The sequence below is a fragment of the Rattus norvegicus genome, chromosome 9 (genome assembly GCF_021556685.1).
Source record: "Rattus norvegicus strain SHRSP/BbbUtx chromosome 9, alternate assembly SHRSP_T2T, whole genome shotgun sequence".
In the NCBI taxonomy this organism is placed as follows: Eukaryota; Metazoa; Chordata; class Mammalia; order Rodentia; family Muridae; genus Rattus; species Rattus norvegicus.
In genome coordinates, this window is record NC_141542.1 from 109,246,549 (window position 1) to 109,264,897 (window position 18,349).

Consider the following 18,349-nt stretch of genomic DNA (forward strand, 5'->3'; position numbering starts at 1 on the left):
TTATTTCAAAACCCAAGTGACAACTTATCATTATCTCTTCTCAGCGGAAATCGGAGATTATGATGAAACCCTGGATCGAGAACACCTCAAAGCCAATGACTACTTGCCCAACCAGGAGCAATCCCTGGACAAGATACTCGACTTCCATCAAAGGCACACGTGAGTCAGGAGCGAAGTGATGGAGTTACAGCTACATTAAAGATGGCTAACCAGGAACTGTTGTTCAGGTGTCTGCAGAATTTGAGCTGAAGTAACAGAGGCTGTACTCTGGTCTCAGAGCATACAACCGCCCACCAGTATCATTTATGACATTTCCTCCAACCTACTATTTGGTAGCTAGATGTGTTGCTTGCATATAACTTCAAGAAAGTTGTAAAGCTGACCATTTAGTGAATTTAAATGAAGCGTCCTCTCTACCCTTTGCATGTGTAGCAGTGAGCCATCTGCCATCTAACATCATCTCCCACGTTGCTTTGTTGGCCGCTTCTTCTGACTTTTCCTGACTCACTTTTTCATACACTTTGACTCTTTTACAACACACGTTTTGATATGTTAAAATGTCCTTCAATACAGGGGCCAGACTCCTGCGGACTCAGATTTCCAGGTGCTTGAGATTGCAAGAAAGTTGGAAATGTATGGCATCAGGTTTCACATGGCTTCTGACAGAGAAGGGACCAAGATTAATCTGGCAGTTTCTCACATGGGCGTCCTCGTGTTCCAGGTAGGTGGACAGGCAGGGAGAGGCCAGAGCAGGCCATCCTAGTGCACGGTGTGTAGATACGGTTTGTTGTTGGTAGATTTTTTGTTGTGATAAGTGAGTGCCATGTGTGAGGAGAATCTTAGCATATCGTCTGATCTGACCTCTTACAATGAAGAAGCTGCTTCCTTGTCCCTCTCTGCCACAGTAAAACTCTGCTCATTGTTCCAGAACTCATGAGCCCCCAACTACCTTCAGGACTGACCACTGCCCAAGGGATCCATTCCCTTCTCAGTGTTTATTCTATTGTTGTACCAGAGTCACCCCCTAGGATCTTAAACTGGGACTCAGGGTCTTGTCTGAAGGGCTGTGGATATTCTAGGGGTGACAGCTCTGCTGGGCTATGAGCGCTTTTGATGACAGGAAGCTCAGTTGGATACCATGAGCTTGATAATAGAGAGTCTGGCTTTTCTCTGTGAAGAGCAGTTGCAGCCAAGCTGGCAGAGCCAGGGAAGCAGTACAGGGCCTCCCCTCGTGGTATGTGTCAGACGACGTTAGAAACAAGGCACCTCCCTGAAAATGTAGACTCACAGCCCCTCCATGTGTCAAGCCCTAGACATGCTGGCCAGATTGACAGGAAACTGGAGGCTGCTCTGAAAAGCCGACTACCTGGCAGCCATAGGTGCAGATGCCAGTAACCTGCGACAGCAGCACTGGTGTGGAGGCGCCTCTGAGCAGCCGAGTGTTGGGATGGCACAGAGAGGGTAAACGGTAGAGCCCAGGGGAGGTCATTGGTCGGCTGTTGCTCTCAGTTTGTTAAGTAGTTGTGCACAAAGAAGAAACCACAAGAGGAAATCAGATATCCTGACAGCAAAGATCAGATCTGCCCCAAGGAACTCAATGCCCCCATCAGCAGGAAGTAGTCGAATGATAACCTTGCCCCTTTCTGCCCCAAGACTTTACTCAGGGAGTTCTTTCCTTTCCCGTCTACTCCTTTTCTCTTTATGTAGTGTTAGGACTGAAAGTGTGGAAGGAAAGGGGTAGAGAAGAGTGAAAGAAAGAACAGCCCACAAAGTAGCTAAAACCATCCCTCAGACCTTTGTATGCATTTCCTACAGAAATGGTGTTCTTTACATAATCACAGTACACTTATCGCTGACACCAATAATAATTTATCCCAATTGTCAGGGAGCTGAGTCAGGGGATCACAAGTTCAAGGCCAGCCTGGGCAACAAAGCAAGCCTTAAAAGAAAAAATTAGCATGACAGCAGCATGGCTCATTGTGTAAGCTTGCTTGGCAAACCTGAGGACCTGAGTTCTCCTGTAGGGAGAACTGACTTCTGTAACTTGCCACACATGTGACATGGCATGTGTACACCCATACACACACATATATACACGTGCATGCACACACACACTCACAACATAAATAATAAATTTTAATATTTAAAAATTATAAGATCAAAAATTAAAATGAGATCATTTTATTAATAAAATGTCAGTTGTTTTGTCGGGCCCAGTGGTGATATCCTTTTATAGCTGTATTCCTCCAGGACAGACTGTAGTCTAAGACCAGATGTATCATTTACCTATCACATCTTCAGTCTCAGACTATTGAGTCTGGATCATTTACTGTGGTCTTCTCTTTTTCATTATGTTTTATGACATTATTATTGAAGAGTGTCTTTTACTTCTAATAATACAGCCCTCATCGTGACTTATTGGATGTCTTTTGTGATTAAGTTCAGGTAACATGGTCCCAGCTGAGCCCCTAGGAAATGTCATACCCTTCAGAGCTTCACACCCAGAGGAACAGACAACCATCTGTCCTTACTGCTAGTGGATTAAACCTCTGTGCTCTTTACGACAGAGTTAGTAGTTTGTCTCTTACAGCTGAGATGTCCTTTTAACCACATAGTCATCCACATCTCTTCAGATTTATTCCTAATTTAGCATTCACTGATGACTGTCAATGAGTCCTAACCATAAAGTCACATTCCTGGCTCTTTAAATGCTTGCATGTGAACAGAGTCCCAGGCACCTGAGGACGTCAGTACCCAAAGAACAGGAACTAAATGTTTTTAGAAGAAGCAGCTAGTACCAGAGATGGAAGAGACAGAAAGACAGAACAAAACCGTAGGAGGATGTGGCATATCACCCACCAGATTCTAGTGACCAGAGAAGTTTGCTGTGTTGTGACCATGAGAAGCAAGAGAGCTCTTCATCCAAAATATAAAATTCTTCTTTTGTAATTTTTACTTTAGTCTTATTTGTAAAATACTAGAAAATAACCATCCAAAAGTCCATTTAAATAAGTTATACACTTCTGTATTGTAGACAGCTGCACACTGGAAAGGGATGCTCTTCAGCTCCTCATGAAATATTCATTTGGAGAAAGATTCAAAACTCTATATAGTATTCTGTTGTTTGTGGGGAAATCACATGCACACATGCGCGCGCGCGCACACACACACACACACACACACACACACACACACACACACACACACACACACACAGAGTTCCATACAAATTAAATTGGTGATTTTACAGGTCCTACAAAGGGTAATTGCAGCTGACAGGCTCTCAGTCAAGAATGGGTCAAGAATGAGAGGGAAGTTTTACTACTTCAGGCTTGAGTCTTGTTACTCTGTTCCTATTACAGAGAAAACAGCAATTTCTAAAAGCAAACCAGAGGGCTTGAGAAAAAAGTAGAACAGTAGTTCTAAGTTTAGAAACAGGACTAGGCCTGCCTGCACAATGGCTCCGCTGATAGAGGCCCCTGCTGCCAAGCCTGATGATCCAAGTTCAGGTCTCAGGCCCACATGGGAGGAGAGAACCAGTGCTCACAAGTTGTCCTCTGACCACCAGCCACATCTGCACTGTGGCATGTGAGTACACATACATACACAAAAAGTAACTATGTCTAATTTTATAAAACAAAGTCAAAGTAAAGTGGAGTAAGATTGTCACTGTTGAGCTGAGCATGGTGGCCCACACCTGTCTTATAATACTCCAGAGGCAGGCAGAAGGAAGACTGAGGAAGCTCAAAGACAGTTTGGTTTATCCAAAGAGTTCTGGGCCAGCCTGGGCTACACAATGAAACTCTCAAATAAAAAAAGTGATAGGACTGGAAAGATTGCCTGGTGCCTAAGAGTGCACACTGTGGGAGAGGTGGTTCAGTGGTCATGGGCACATCCTGCTCTTCCAGAGGTCCTGAGTTTGATCTTCATACTCACATTGAATGTCTCACAACCACCTGTAACTCCGACTCCAAGGGACAGACAGTTCTGGCCTCTGTGGATGCTTACACTCATGTGGGCGTGTGCACGCACACACAAATACACATAATTAAAAATAATAAAAATAAATACAATTTTAAAAGAATACATACTGTTCTTGCAGAGGATCTAAGGTAGTAAGAAAACTGTATCAAAGAAATTTAAATCACACTGCAAAATAGTCTTTATGTGATGTTGGCTTTGGATTCAGAGCTGTCAGAGATGAAATGGTGACATGTCACTTGAATTGCTGTATTGCTTATCAGTGATGTCATATAACCTAAGTTGATACGAATGTTCCACTGCATGTCTGTCTCTGATATTTCAGGGCACCACCAAAATCAATACTTTCAACTGGTCCAAAGTCCGTAAACTAAGCTTCAAGAGGAAAAGGTTTCTTATCAAACTCCACCCTGAGGTCCATGTAAGTATTATTTTGAAGCATTTAATATTGTTAGGTAAAGTTTTTTTTTCTTTAAAAGCATTTGGTATAAAATTGGGGCCCACATCTGTAATCTCACCACTCTAGATGCAGAGGCAGGAAGATCACCCTGAGGGCCAGCAGGCTTGGGCTGGGCCTAGGAAGGTGCATGCTGAGGGTAGTCTGAACCCTTCACAATGCTAAGTGAGAACCTCTGCCCAGACAGAGCTAAGCGGCCTCCCCATCCTTCCCAGGTGCTTTTAGTTAAAAATATGATCTCTGGGGCTGGAGAGATGGCTTAGCAGGTAAGAGCACTGACTGCACTTGCAGGGGACCTGGATCAGTTCCCAGCACCTGCATGGTGGCTCACTATTGTCTGTACCTCCAGTTTCAGGAGGTCCAACCCCTCTTCTGACCTCCTCCACAGTATTCTGCACATACATACATGCAGGCGCACACACATAACAAATTGACCTCTAGCTAAGTCTAATCGAAGAATCCTTGATTATCAAGAAATAATAACTTCTTTTTAATCAGGAGGCAGGGAAGGAGAATTATGAAATTTGAAATCAGCCTAGTTTATATAGCAAGATCCAGTCTAAACAAAACAGCACCCTCCTGTTTACAGAGTTTTCAATCCACAGCAGCTGACAAGTTAATAATCACACTGAAGGATTAGAAATAGAAAATGTAGGGCTGGAGAATGGCTCAGCAATAAAGAGCACTGGCTGCTCGTCCAGAGCATTGGAGTTTCATTCCCAGCTCATGATCGTCTGTAGCTCCAGTTCCAGGGGATCTGACACCCTCACACAGACACACTTATAGGCAAAAAACAACAGTGCATTTGATTTTTAAAAAATTTTCTTTGAATAAATACAAAAAGTAACTGTGTACTGTGATCATTGGGGGAATTCAGTGCTTCAAGGAAGTTGTTCAAATTGTATTTTGTTTGTTCAAAGGAAGTTAGGAGACAATAGATCAGCTAAGCTGCCACAAGGCTGGAGGTGGAGATGCCACCTGGCTGGGCTTACGGATACTCCAGTCCCGGGGGAGTCTCAGCCCTTGGACCAGCCACAAGAGTGTCTCTAAGCTCCTAGGAAGCACACGGGGCTTTTGTCCAATCCCACACACGCTCCTGTGCACTGTGGGCAGTATCGAGTTTAGTAGAGACATGAAAGCATGAGTCTGTCTGCCTTTCTGCATGTGTCTGTGTGTTTGCTTGGTTGGTTGGTGGGTTAGTGGTTTTTATTACTTTGTTTGGTTTTGGGTTTTGTGTTGTGCTGACTGTGTACAACTGCCTGATTCTCCTGACTCAGACTCTCAAGTGCTGCGATTATAGCCCCATGCTAACAGACCGCATTAAGGAAAGGGATCTGCTGTTTACTGTTTCAATAACTCTCTACTCTCTGTGGATGAAAAGATGCAAATTAAAGGCTTCCTTTGTCTCTGTGAGTAAAAGGTGTTTCTTGGAAGGTAGAAGAGAAACTCTGCAGTCCACAAAAGCAACTATTGGAATGGTATATATTCAAGTAACATTTAAATCCCTACGTACCTAAAATTTTAAGACAAAGTAAAAGAATCTAGAAAGTGACTTGGTAATGTATACCAGAAGGTTCAAAATACTTGTCTTAGAGCTCAGAATTTCACTTCTAGAACAGCAGTGTCTTTCTCATGTTGTTTTGAGCCTGAAAACTGCAATGTGTAGTTATCTAAGGCATGTGACCCCATGCCTGAATCTGCTTCATGATTTCTGAAACTGGCTGCTGTGTGATCTGCTTCTAGAACTTATGTTATTATTGGGCTTGCTTCCTGAACCTTTGTATTTTGTTCCAGGGGCCCTACCAGGACACGTTAGAGTTCTTGTTGGGTAGCAGAGATGAATGTAAGAATTTCTGGAAGATATGTGTAGAACACCACACCTTTTTCAGACTCTCTGACCAGCCTAAGCCAAAGGCAAAAGCTGTCTTCTTCAGTCGGGGCTCCTCCTTCAGATACAGGTAGGGCTGGCCGTAGCTGACTATTGGGGACAGGAAAAAGGTAGAGACAGGGAGGGAGGTGCCATACGCTAGGCAGGTAATTGTATTCAAGAGTAATTCTTGTGAAGGAGAATACATAGGAGGAAAAATCAAATAAATATTCAAACTATGAGAAAATAGACTTAACAAAAGCCACCCAGAAAATTGGCTATCCTTACTATAAAGTTTAACTGAGTTACTTACATCGGGCAGTCTTACTTCTGTTCCTAACTCTGGAAGATAATGCTCTGGATTACTGCTCTGTTTTAACTGAGCCTTTATTTGTAGTGGAAGAACTCAGAAACAACTGGTAGACTATATCAGAGACGGTGGGACGAAGAGAATTCCATACGAAAGGTAAATGCTGTGGCATTAATAGAAAATGTAGACCTCTAAAATTTCTATTTTATTTAAAATTTTATGTGTAAGGGTATTTTGCCTGCATTCATGTCTGTATACCACATGTGCACAGTGCCACCACTGCCTCGTTGTTTTTGTTTTTAAAAATGGGCTTGTAATGTCTTCATGGAGATAATTGTGCTCATATACAGATACCAGTTTAGTTTCTAAACTGTGTAATTCGTGTGTATGTGTTTTTTTTTTTTTTCCGGAGCTGGGGACCGAACCCAGAGCCTTGCGGTTGCTAGGCAAGCGCTCTACCACTGAGCCAAATCCCCAACCCCGTGTATGTGGTTTAATATGGTGTCTTAGCTTTTTCTCCTCTTGCTGTGGTAAAATACCTGGCAGAAGTAGCTGAAGGGAGGAGGGGCCAACTTGATTTATAGTTCCCGATTTCAGTCCATCATAGTGGGGACGTCAAAGCAGGGAAGCAGGGCGACAGATGCCTGCCCTCAGCTCATGCTCCAAGGTTTAGGACGCTCCCTCAGGGAGGGATCCACTCACAGTAGGAGGGTAACACAAGCAGCATATTCTCACCACATACCCAGAAGCTACATGATCCCTCACAGGCTGGTTTCCTAGGTGACCCCAGGTCCTGTCACATGGACAGTCAGCTCTAACCTTGATAGTGTAGTAAGCAACCTTAAAGTTCACATGAGGGACAGACTGTGTCCCTCTAGGGTTTCTTTTCCACTTTAATGACTGATCACTTTTCTGCCCATTTTTAGCCTTCCACCCATCTTGGTCATATTCTCATGTGAGCTCACTTCATGGGTGCAGTACAGACTTGAGGTTCTAGGAAGAGGCATTGGGAGTGGGGTGATGGCAGACAGGGAGATGAGGAGGGTGAGCCTCACAGCATCTTCTCTGTTTTGCAGACGGCACAGTAAGACTCGGACGTCTCTTCATACTCTGACTGGAGATCTGCCTAAACAGGTTCGTCTTTCTGGTTGAAACCATAAGCAGTACTAATTACCAGGCTGTACTCTTCTAGAAGTCCTCTGCAGGATTGTAAAAAGGCTCACATGACTTAATGCACACTTCTGACTTCACAATGAAACCTAGATGGCGAGAGAGCTGTGAGCTTTGCACCATGAGTCATGGTGTGGTGCAGTCGCTAGAGGACAGCTGTGCAGGTGACTTCTAAACACACTGCAGCCTCTCCTGGACCGATGTGCCACTTTAAAGGACCGCTGGAGAAGATGGAGCATGGGGCATCCAGTGATTGGACACAGTCACTATGCTGTTGTGAGGTGTGAAGGAATGGGAGGAGAGCTAAGTGGATTTAAAAGCTGATAGAAGTAGAAAGCAGGAAACAGCTTCACAAAGTCTGATGTGCTCGCTGGATCATAGCTGTTATTAAAGCGAAGACGAGCATAGATGTGTACAGGTTCCTCACAGGAGAACATTTGGCAGGGACGTCCCAGCGAGATATCAGCTGCTCCATGCCAGTATGCTCAGCCATAAGTGACTAATTCGTGTTGTAGGTCTGCCTTTTACCACGTTAGTATTTGCATTAACGCCCACACTCAGGCATGAGTCCTGTTCTCAGGAACCATTATGTGACTGTTTCCTTGTGCTGCCCCAGTTCCCTGCGTGTAGTTCATGCTGTGCACTTTGCTCATTTTGGTTGGTTGTCTATTATTTATGCTAAGCATGGTTTCCAAGAGCATCTTTTGGGCCCTGTATCTTAGTGCTTGGGTGTCTCCATCTTATAATTGAATTTTAAAAGATAGTCTAAAAGTTACATTTAAAAGCTTTTAGTTACCGAATTTATTTTAAAATCCAGAGAAAATAAAGAAATGTGCTTGAGTGATTAAGAAGAGGCCATATGCCAGTCATGAGTGGCACCTAGATCTCAACACTTTTGAGGCTGAGGCAGGAGGCTCAGGGGTTCAAGGCTACCTAAGCTACATGGAAGACACTGTTTCAAACAAAACCAAACCAAACCGAGGCAATATGATAGCCATTGGAAAGCAGATTAATTTTAAATCATGACCAGCTATTATATTTATACAAGGCTAGTTACTGGGCCCCCTGCAATAGCACTTGCTTTTTTTCCTATGCCGTGACGTAACACGCACGCACGCACGCACACACATGCACGTACGCACACACTCGCACACACACCAAGGTGTATTACTTATGGACATGTTGCCCTGGAAATACTCAATTTTATGTGGGTGTATTTTATTCTAGCCAACTTCTTAATGAGTAACTGTGGTATGATTACTTCCCTGCCCCTTAGTATTTTCTCATCCAGCTGTAAACCTCTTCTCCCTCATCCTTGGGTCCACTCTAGCACTTTCAGAATGTCCCAGGGCTCTTACACCACCTGTGTTGGCCAGGGGCATCCTAATCAGTGACTTCAGCCTTCCACTGCACTCAGGAGTGGACTGGTATGTGTACCCACTCCTTAGCGGTGTTAAACATCTAACACTCAAGATCAAGGACTATATGCAAATGTCTGTCACCTGGTGTCACACCATAGTGGTGGCCGTAGCTGAGTAGAGAGATGAACATGTATTTGCTTATAGACTTAGGATGAGTAGGGCTACTACAAAACCCTTGTCTACATGCCATGTGGTTCTCTATGACAGCTTCTCCTCTTTACTATGACACATCATGCTGCAAGAGCATGGTTGCAGTCAGCCCAGCATGATTGCATACATCTAAAATCCCAGAGTCTGAGACTAGCCAGGACTACAGTGAGAGTCTCTCAAAACAGAAACCAAAGCCTCAGTTAGAAAGGAGGATCTACTCAGGTGCCCTTTCTAGGAAAGTTGTAAGAAGACACAGATATTGGAAGCATCTGTACTTCCCGATTGACTTTACCAATTCGTAATAGTGTTGTATAATTTTTATGTTCCTTTTTTCTTTTCTTAATTTTGACCCCCCAGAGCATCTCATTCACCGATGGCTTGAGAACTTCTGCCTCCCTGTCTTCAGCAAATGCCTCCTTTTATCCACCCCCTACTTCTTTGTCCTCTCCTGGTCTGCCCAGTGTGAAGGACAGCAGCAGCTCCCCTGTGGATCCCCAGGCTCCCCACATCAAGAGCACAGCAGCAGAGAGGAGCAGCAGACCATCATCATCTGAAGGCCCCAGCACACAGTCGGCCCATCTCCCTGGACCCCCTGTGCTCCAGCCTGGTCCAGGTGCTGGGTTTTGTGGTGTTGTGAACAGCCATGGTTCTGCCTGCCCCAGAGGACAGAGTCTCAATGCTTTAGACATAAGCAAAGGGAGGACCAATAGGGGATTCAAAGCTATTTGTAAAAATGACAGTAGTGAGGATGAATTTTCTGCAGGCTCCTTCTTGCCTAGTGGAGAGTACCAGGGTGGCCAGCAGTGCCTCAGAGGAATCCCTGTTTTCACATTGACAAGCGCACAGCTGCAGGTGTCTGAAGAGTTCATAGATGATGACCCAGCAGACATCTCTTTCTTTGCTGGAGGCTCTGAGGCATTCTCTTTCCCTTACAGTTCTTTAGTTCTTCAGGAGTCCCTGTTACCTGTGCAGTCCACTGGGTCCCCTGCCTTGTGTGGTCCAGAGTCTGCGCAGTCCAGTCCAGATAGATACTCTACTGAAGCAGTGGACATGAGCGTAGAAGATGACCTTGAATTTGGGGAAGGAAGTGATTTCAATGGCAATGTGCATCCCTCAGACACCTCAGAGCTGTTTGAGGTGAAGGCACAGGCTAGCCTGATGCAGAGTCTGTTGAGTCCTTCAGAAACTAGCTCCCTTAGGAACAACCAGTCTGATAACAGTTCCCTCAATAACATGCCTCTGCACGGCGGGTTTTCTCTGCATACATCCAGCTCAGCCAATCAGTCTGAGGCCAGCTCCATGGTCAACTTCCCAGCCTACTCTGTCCGTTCCGAGTCCAGCTCAGCCTTCCAGTTCTCTGACATTATTGACCAATTAGAGCAGCTCAGCTACCCTCCCACGACAGCCGAACACTCCAGCAGCACAGACTCAGACTCATGGGACTCCGAAGCTGAGGCACCCCTGGACACGAGCCTCTTCTTCAGCAACCCTTTTGCACAGACGAGTGGGGAGAGAGTCCCTTTCAGTTTCCAGCCCAACTTAAAGAGTTCCACTCCAGGACAGCAGACAGATAAAAACCCATTCTGACCCTCCCCTCCCAAGTTCCTTTATAAACAGATGCTCGCCCCCATTGGTATACTTAGAGATCAGCATCCTTTGCTTCAGACATAGAAAGTGAGTAAGTTTCATGCTCTACAGTCAGGATTTTTCTAATTACTGGTAGATTATACTATTTTGAATGTCCAGGAATTAACGCTCTCATGTGAGGGATGCTAAAACCTTCACATCTACTCTTAAGACAGAAGAGCACTTCCAGCCATTCCTATAGTGACAGATGGATTGGCCTCTGCAGCATTGGCTTCTTCTCAGACCTGCTTTGAACTCAAGTAAAACCTGGTGCTACACATTTCAAACATTCTGCAGTTCTGATTCCTGTCCATCTGTAGGAGGCTGTGTGTTATTCTGATTTCTGCCCAATTATAGGAGACTGCGTTATGCCCCTTGATGCTGCTTTTAAAATGACTCAGGCTTCCCATGATGAGTTAGCATGTAGGTTTCGTTTAGTTTGTTCAGCCAGCAGCGTATGAAATCCCTGCAGACTGCTTTGACAGCATCCTAACCCCAGGAAGGACAGTGGAGACCGTAGCCTCCTACATGTAGAGGTAGGTGGTCCTGGGACTTTGGTGATGCCTCTCCCTGCTGCTGACTTGAGGCCAAGGCTGTGCTGTGTTTAGAGTAGGCTTGCAGGGACATTGGACTAAAAGCACAGTGGGAGTGTGAGCCGCTTTGCTTCCTTCTGTTCATCTTCATTATGGGTGCAATAGGTCATATGGTCGTAGCCACGTAGAGCTCGGCCCATAAGTGAACTCTGAAGGCCATAATATCAGCTGGTGCAGGAGACGATTTCTTTTGCTGACTTAGCAAGTTCTTTAAAATGATAAGATCATAGGAAGTGCTTCAGAATGTACAAGGTTTTGAATCCTCTCTCTCTCTAGGAGTGATGCTGGGTTGCATCAGGGGGTCTAAGGTCCCGGGGCCACCTCCACATGCAGGCCAATATACAATGCTAGCTGATTCCCATAGATGGTGTTGAGTACATGGCTCAGTCCCAGAGCAGTGAGGGGGCCCAGTGAGTATATGCTAAGGTAGCCCTGATGGGTACTCTCTGGATGTGTTCCAAGTACTCTGAGGGTCAGGGCTGATGTTCATCTCACAGGTGCTGGCTGGGGTGAAGCCAGCCCTGGCTAATTTGGCTCTATTTGTCTGTTTGGGCAACTGTGGGTCTTGGTTGGTTGGTTGGTTGGTTGGTTTGGTGGTGGTCCTTTCTGCTCTAATCTAGCAGTGCAATAGGCATTGAAAGTTTTGTTTTCTTCTCAGAATGTCCTGTGGAAATAACTTTTTTTTCCTGGTGTGAATCTAGGTCCTTGAACATGCTAGGTTTGCCACGGAGGTACATCCCAGCCTCCTCTGGGATGGTAAGCATTCATTTGTGTTCATTTGTGAGGCTTCTGGCTCTGTGCTGGAATGGAGTAACTGTGCTGGTCTCTGACACACTGTGGGCACCTGTGTCTTCTTGTTGTATTGGTTAGATTCTAGAAAGGATGCTCTGGGTAAATGTATCCTGGTTTTATTTCCTTTTGCTTTTTGTGGCAAGGTCTTACTGTGTAGCCCAGGCTAGCCTGGAACTCATACACCTTAAGCTAGCCTTGAACACATGGATCTAACAGCTCAACACCCCCCCTCCCGCCCCGAACCGTGGACCACGCCCAGTAGTCTTCTCATTTCTGTAGCTTCCTTAGCCCTGTAGACTACAGTCTCTTTCCTTCATTAGTCCAGACAACCCGGGCTTGCTCTGTGCTTGCTCTTGTTTACCCTGTCCCCCCTCTTAGAGGTGGGGTGCTGCATTCCATGCATATAAGGCAGCACCGCTTAGAGCAGAGCTGCCACTCCGGTGTGTCCTTCCTAAAGGAAGTCTTCCTGTTATGGGGAGATCTACTATGTGCCACCTTTATAATGTCCTTCTCTAACCTTAGTATTCACGACCACCCTCTCTGTCAGTGCCACTTAACAGTGACACTGAGGAAAACAACAAAGTTGTCCTTGATTTTTTTGGGTGGTTGGTTTGATTTTTTGAGACCTTTGTATCCCTGGCTCTCCAGACAAAAATGTCTTGATCTTCTACCTCCTCTCTAGAATGCCGGGGTTAGGGGCATGCATGCTACACCACATCCAGTTTGTGAGGTGCTGGACCTTGAACCCAGGGCTCATTTGTTTTTTTTAGGAAGCCCTCCCTAGTATCTGGGCAGCAGGTCAGGTATGGTAGGAGTTGAGCCTTCACCAGGCTGGTGACATCATGGTAAAGCTAGTGCTGAGGGGAAGGGGCTGTCCCATCAGACAGAATAGGACCTCCTCTAAGTCAGAGTTATCGCATCCTCTCCTCTCAGTGATTTCTGTTGTCAGCCATCTTCTATTAGGCCTCCTATAAAAAGGTTTTGTTGTTTTTTATTTCTGGTTAATGGAACCTCACTTTCCTTAGTCAGTTCTTTCATGGCAGGCAGGTAGGGAGGGATGGGGACATCTAAATACATAAAAGCAAGAAAAGAAGTCCAACAATCCTGTCCTGCCATTCAGTCCCCGCCCCTCAGCACTGCTGATGGTCAGCCTCACCCGCTCTGCCTCTTCACACTTTGTGAGCAGCACCAGCTCTCGGCAGGGCAAGCACTGGGCCTGACACCAAGCTCTGCCCCAGTCACCTTTGTACTGCTCACTCTGAGGCAAGCTCTAACTAAGCTGCCCAGCCCTGACTTCACCCCCAGAGTGTTGGGATTATAGGGATTTACTGGCACACTTCCCTTTTCTGATTGGGGGCTATGGTACTTTAAAGAAGCCCCTGGTGTGCTTATTATACCTCTCCTCAGGATTCTGAAAGTGTCTCTGGAACACAAGGTACTCTGTTACATGAGCCTGCATGTTCATTATCGTATGAAATGATATAGCTCCCTGCTATCCTAGTGCTGAGAATGTGCTTAAGTTACCCGGTTATCCTTCACATGGTTGGGCATAGTGGCACACCTGCAATCCAAGCACTTTGGAAGTGGACGAAGAAGGACCTTGAGTTTAAAGCTGGTGTAGGCTATATAGTGAGATTTGTCTCAAAACAAGCAGCCACAAGCCAGTTAGTGTTTGATCTATTCAAGTCATGATCTGCTTCCTATGTCTGCCTGTTAGGTTTCGATTAGAATATTTCACATCCTATTTTAGCATTTCTTGTAGGGAAAGTCAGGCTAGTGATACTGCCTCAGGTCCCAAAGCCTAGACTGGTACTCAGGAGGCCAGCCAGGTATGTGGGGGTCTGTCCCTTTTCCCAGTGTCCATAGCCCCACATGATCTGCAGTGGGAGAGGTGCAAAAACAGCATCGCGGCCTCCCAGATATACTATTGGTAGCACTGGTGATGGGTAATAGGGTGTTCATAATCAGCTGTGCCTTCTTCTGAGTTCTGCTCAGTGTCTTGACCTTCCCCTTCCTGGTAGGTCATAGTATGCAGGTGCTTGAGCCGAGAACCAAAGGGCGCCATGTCCTGTCACAAGTTACACCTCTCTTCACTGTTCTTGAGCTGCCCTGTTACTCTTGCTTTAGAAAAGCTTCAGTTGGCCCAAAGCCACTGAACCCAGAATGAACATTAAGCCTTTCTTTTGTTCACCTCCTGGTGTTGGCCAGTGTCTCTAGCCTGAGGTGTGGACTTCATAACCGGTCAGTGGGAAAGGTGCTGAGGTTGAAGAAAGTAAAGTGAATGCATAGCTCTGAGCAGTACATGCTGGTCTGGAATGGCTCCTCAAAGTAGGTGGACATGAAAGTGCTACACAGTGTTGACAGCTCTGTCTCTTGGTCTCCTTAGTTATATCCAGAACCTTGTTAGACGGACTAGTTCTCCAACCCTGATAGGTGTCCTCGTGTCTTTCAGGAGTAGTAGAAAGGGGACCTAGTAAAATGGCTAGCTGTTTTAGAATAATAACCAGTTCATTTAATTCCCTGCCTGCCCTCCTTCCAGTTTCCAGGCCAGCCCCTTCAAACATTCTCTCAACCATCCCTCCCTCCCCATCAGTCTGCTTAAACAGTTCCTTCTCCCAGTGTCCCCAATATTAGCAGCTCCAAGCTGTAACAACTGTTGTAGCCTATCTGCTCAGCTCAACTTCTCCTGGCTCAGCTATCTCCTAACAATGTCTTCTCCACCAACTGCCTTCTCTTCTCTCTCTGCTACTCCCTTCCCTTCAGCCTCAGCTGGCTGTTTATATCCTGTCCTGTTCCCAGAAATCCAAGAGGCAACCAACACTGAAGGTCATAGGGTCAAGCAATTCTAACAGCTAAGGCTTTTTAAAGGGCCAGAAGCCCTACACTACATTTTCCCCCATTTGTTTTTGCTACTAATTATGCAGTTTTGAAGCTGCTATTTCTCGTAGCCATGCTACTGTTGTGACTGTTGCTTCTCTGCTCTTTCCAGTGTTTTTCAGGGTTCTCAGGTGTTTGATGTGACCTTTCCGTTGATCTCTCAAGAGCATGTCCACAACTGAGACACAAACCTAACAGTGATGGTTCTCTTTCTTGTTACTTGGATACCGCTTCCTGAACCTTTTATATTCCTGTATTTTCTTATCTTCTAGTACCTTGTGTTCTGGAGTTCCTTGCTGAAGTCTCCTAATCTCCACCCCCATCTCTGTGAACCTCTGGCTTGCAGACTTGAGCATGCAGGATGTGATGTCAGCATAGTTTGTTTTAAAGTCCTGTTGCTCTGCACTGTGGATAGCTCTGTATTACAGGAGACCAAAGGCCTGCTTGAGGTCTGTCAGTAGTTAGGTGATGAATGTTTATTCTCCAGGCTTTTCTGGCTTGCAAGGGAAGGCTCTCCTTTTGGGTCAGTGGCCAAGGTTTTCAGAAGACTTCCCCTGCTCAACAGTGAGCGTTATTAGTTTTGATGGTTTCCCATGGAAATATAGGCAAATCTATGTCTCTAACACTTCCATTCCGATGTGAACCCATCCTTTTAGTATATAGATTGATTTAATTCCACAGTTTTTTCTATAACCCAGTGTCTCTTAGCTGCTGTTTTTCCTTTCTCATTAGTGTTCAGAAAATTTAAAGTTAACAGCACTATTCAGTCTATCCCTAGGGGGTACTTATTCTTCTTTTATAATTAAACCAGAAACTTTTTTTTCTTTTTTCTTTTTTTCGGAGCTGGGGCCCGAACCCACAGAAACTTTTTTTATATAAGTCTTTAAGTTTTTACTTTGTTTCTGTGCTAAGAATATCCATTCTAAAATACTATCTTCCCTTTGCATAGTAAGCCCAGTGGGAGAATGAATTGAAGGCAAAATAACCAAAATAAAATCCAGTTTGGGATCTATGAGATTCACACATGCATCTTGCAGTCCCTCTTCTACTAAAGTTAACTCTTTCTCTGTTTCCTTTGTTAATTGTCTTGAACTACCTTGTATGGTAGCTCAATCAACTGTAACAAAACAAATTACTTAACTCTTGAGTAGTTAATTCAGTGGTGAGCTATAGCCACTTAATATCTCCTATTAATCTTTGAAATTGTTAAGAGTTTGCAACTGATCTCTTCTGTGGTTGAATTTTTGTTCTTATTTTGTAAGCTGGATTGTAGATAGAATCTCCTCTCTGTGTTTTCAGAAGCAATTTGCAAGCCCCAACAAGGCAAAAATACTTTCTGTTTTACCAAACGTTTTCTCTAAAATATTTGCATTAGAATCAGCCAACAAATTTACATCCATATAATAAGTAATGGATTGAGAAAATTGCCTATGAACTATTTCTAGCAATTGTTGTACTGAATATTGACATAGAGCTGGACTTATGATTGGCGTTGGCTGTAGGTGCCAAAGTAGAGAGGCTTATGAAGATGCCAAACCCTTATTTTGCAAAGGAGTAGAAGGGTTTGGCCTTCTTGGGAAGACTGACCCTTGGCTAGCTTACTCCAGGTCTTCCATTCACATATCATACAAAGTTAACTGGGGATGGGAAAGGCTCCACAACCACAGTCATCTTGCCCGTGTGGCCCATGAGAGCAGACAGTGCACCCAATCTCAGTCCCTTGTGCTTGTGGCTAGCCTGTGAAATAGAAACAAATCCATGTGCCCAACACAAAATATTTGCTGACTTCCATTCTGATATTTTCACATTCTTATAGTATATAGGCTGATTTAAATCCACAGTTTTTTCTAGAACCCCATGTCTCTGAGCCTTAATCAAAAGTAAGAACCCCTGGTTTACCAGGAGTGTCTTAGGACCAAGATTTGTGCATCTGCAAGCTCTCACATAGCAGGGAGTGCAGGGTTCTCAGGGAGACAACATTTCTTCAAGACCCAGACTGTCTCAAAAAGATTTTTCAGCCTCTACTGATTAACCCAAACATAGCAAAGATTTTGCTGAAACATTTCACTCAAAGCCAGATACAAACACTTCACTATACCGTTCACTTAAGCCAGACATAAAAGTTTGACTGTCACTTCCTTGGACTATTTAGCATTCCTTGTGGAAGAACTTTCCACTGGTACCCTTTAACAGGTTGAACATTATTATGTCTAAGGCCAACTTCAACATCCAGGGTAAACTGAAGCAGGGTGTAGAATCAGGCAATTGATCACTCAGCAGACTTTTTGGTTTTGGTTTTGGGTTTGGTTTTGTTTTGTTTTGTTTTGTTTTTTGAGGGAACAAAGCTTGATTCTCTGGGGCCAATGAAATATTTTCTGCGGCCAGCAAGAAAGAATCACAATCACACACACACACACACACACACACACACACACACACACACACACACACACACAGAGTAGATGAAACAAGGTTCAACAAGCTCCAACCACTTACATATCTTACATATATACATTTTATATATATATACACATACATACGTGCGTACATACATACATACATATTTGATGGATAGAGCAAAGTGCCAACCACTTTACATACACACACATATACATACATACACATACATTTGATGGATGGAGCAGAGCACCAACAACTTTATTTTTTTACCCACAGCTTATACATCCCAGCAAAGCCTTTCAAACAGTACAAAAGTCACAATGTGGTTACACTCCCATTTTTCTTCTAGTTAGTGATTGATTACAACGAGTATATGTAAAAAATCATATTCCCCAGTACCCTCAAGTGATCAAATGTTTTACATCCTCTGGGTCAAAAAGACCCAAATTATTTCCAAGAATCCATATTCATGACTAAGTAACGTGTTATAAGTTAACAAAATATAAGCAATCAAGGTCATTTTCTCAGTCAGTTTCTCTTACTGTCAGACTGCAATTTGCAGTTACAATGAAAGGATCAATTATTGTACCTTAAAAAGTATTGTGATAAAAATCTTAAAAGAATCACAAATCTGATCTTTATATAAAAAACAGTTCTTTCTATTCTAAATGCTCAGGATGCATGTCTACTCATTAACAGTTTTTT

The 18,349-nt window shown here is 44.4% G+C and overlaps 1 protein-coding gene across 3 annotated transcripts in view; it reads left to right on the forward strand.

The window, feature by feature from the left end:
* The window catches only part of Farp2 (FERM, ARH/RhoGEF and pleckstrin domain protein 2), a 108,161-nt gene that overhangs the window by 57,094 nt on the left and 32,718 nt on the right, over window positions 1-18,349 (forward strand). For all 3 annotated transcript variants that reach the window (XM_087566513.1, XM_087566512.1, NM_001108233.2), the window contains 7 exon segments: window positions 45-159; window positions 574-721; window positions 4,307-4,402; window positions 6,233-6,396; window positions 6,703-6,771; window positions 7,692-7,749; window positions 9,714-9,969. In XM_087566513.1, the coding sequence (XP_087422639.1) occupies window positions 45-159; window positions 574-721; window positions 4,307-4,402; window positions 6,233-6,396; window positions 6,703-6,771; window positions 7,692-7,749; window positions 9,714-9,969 (906 nt within the window).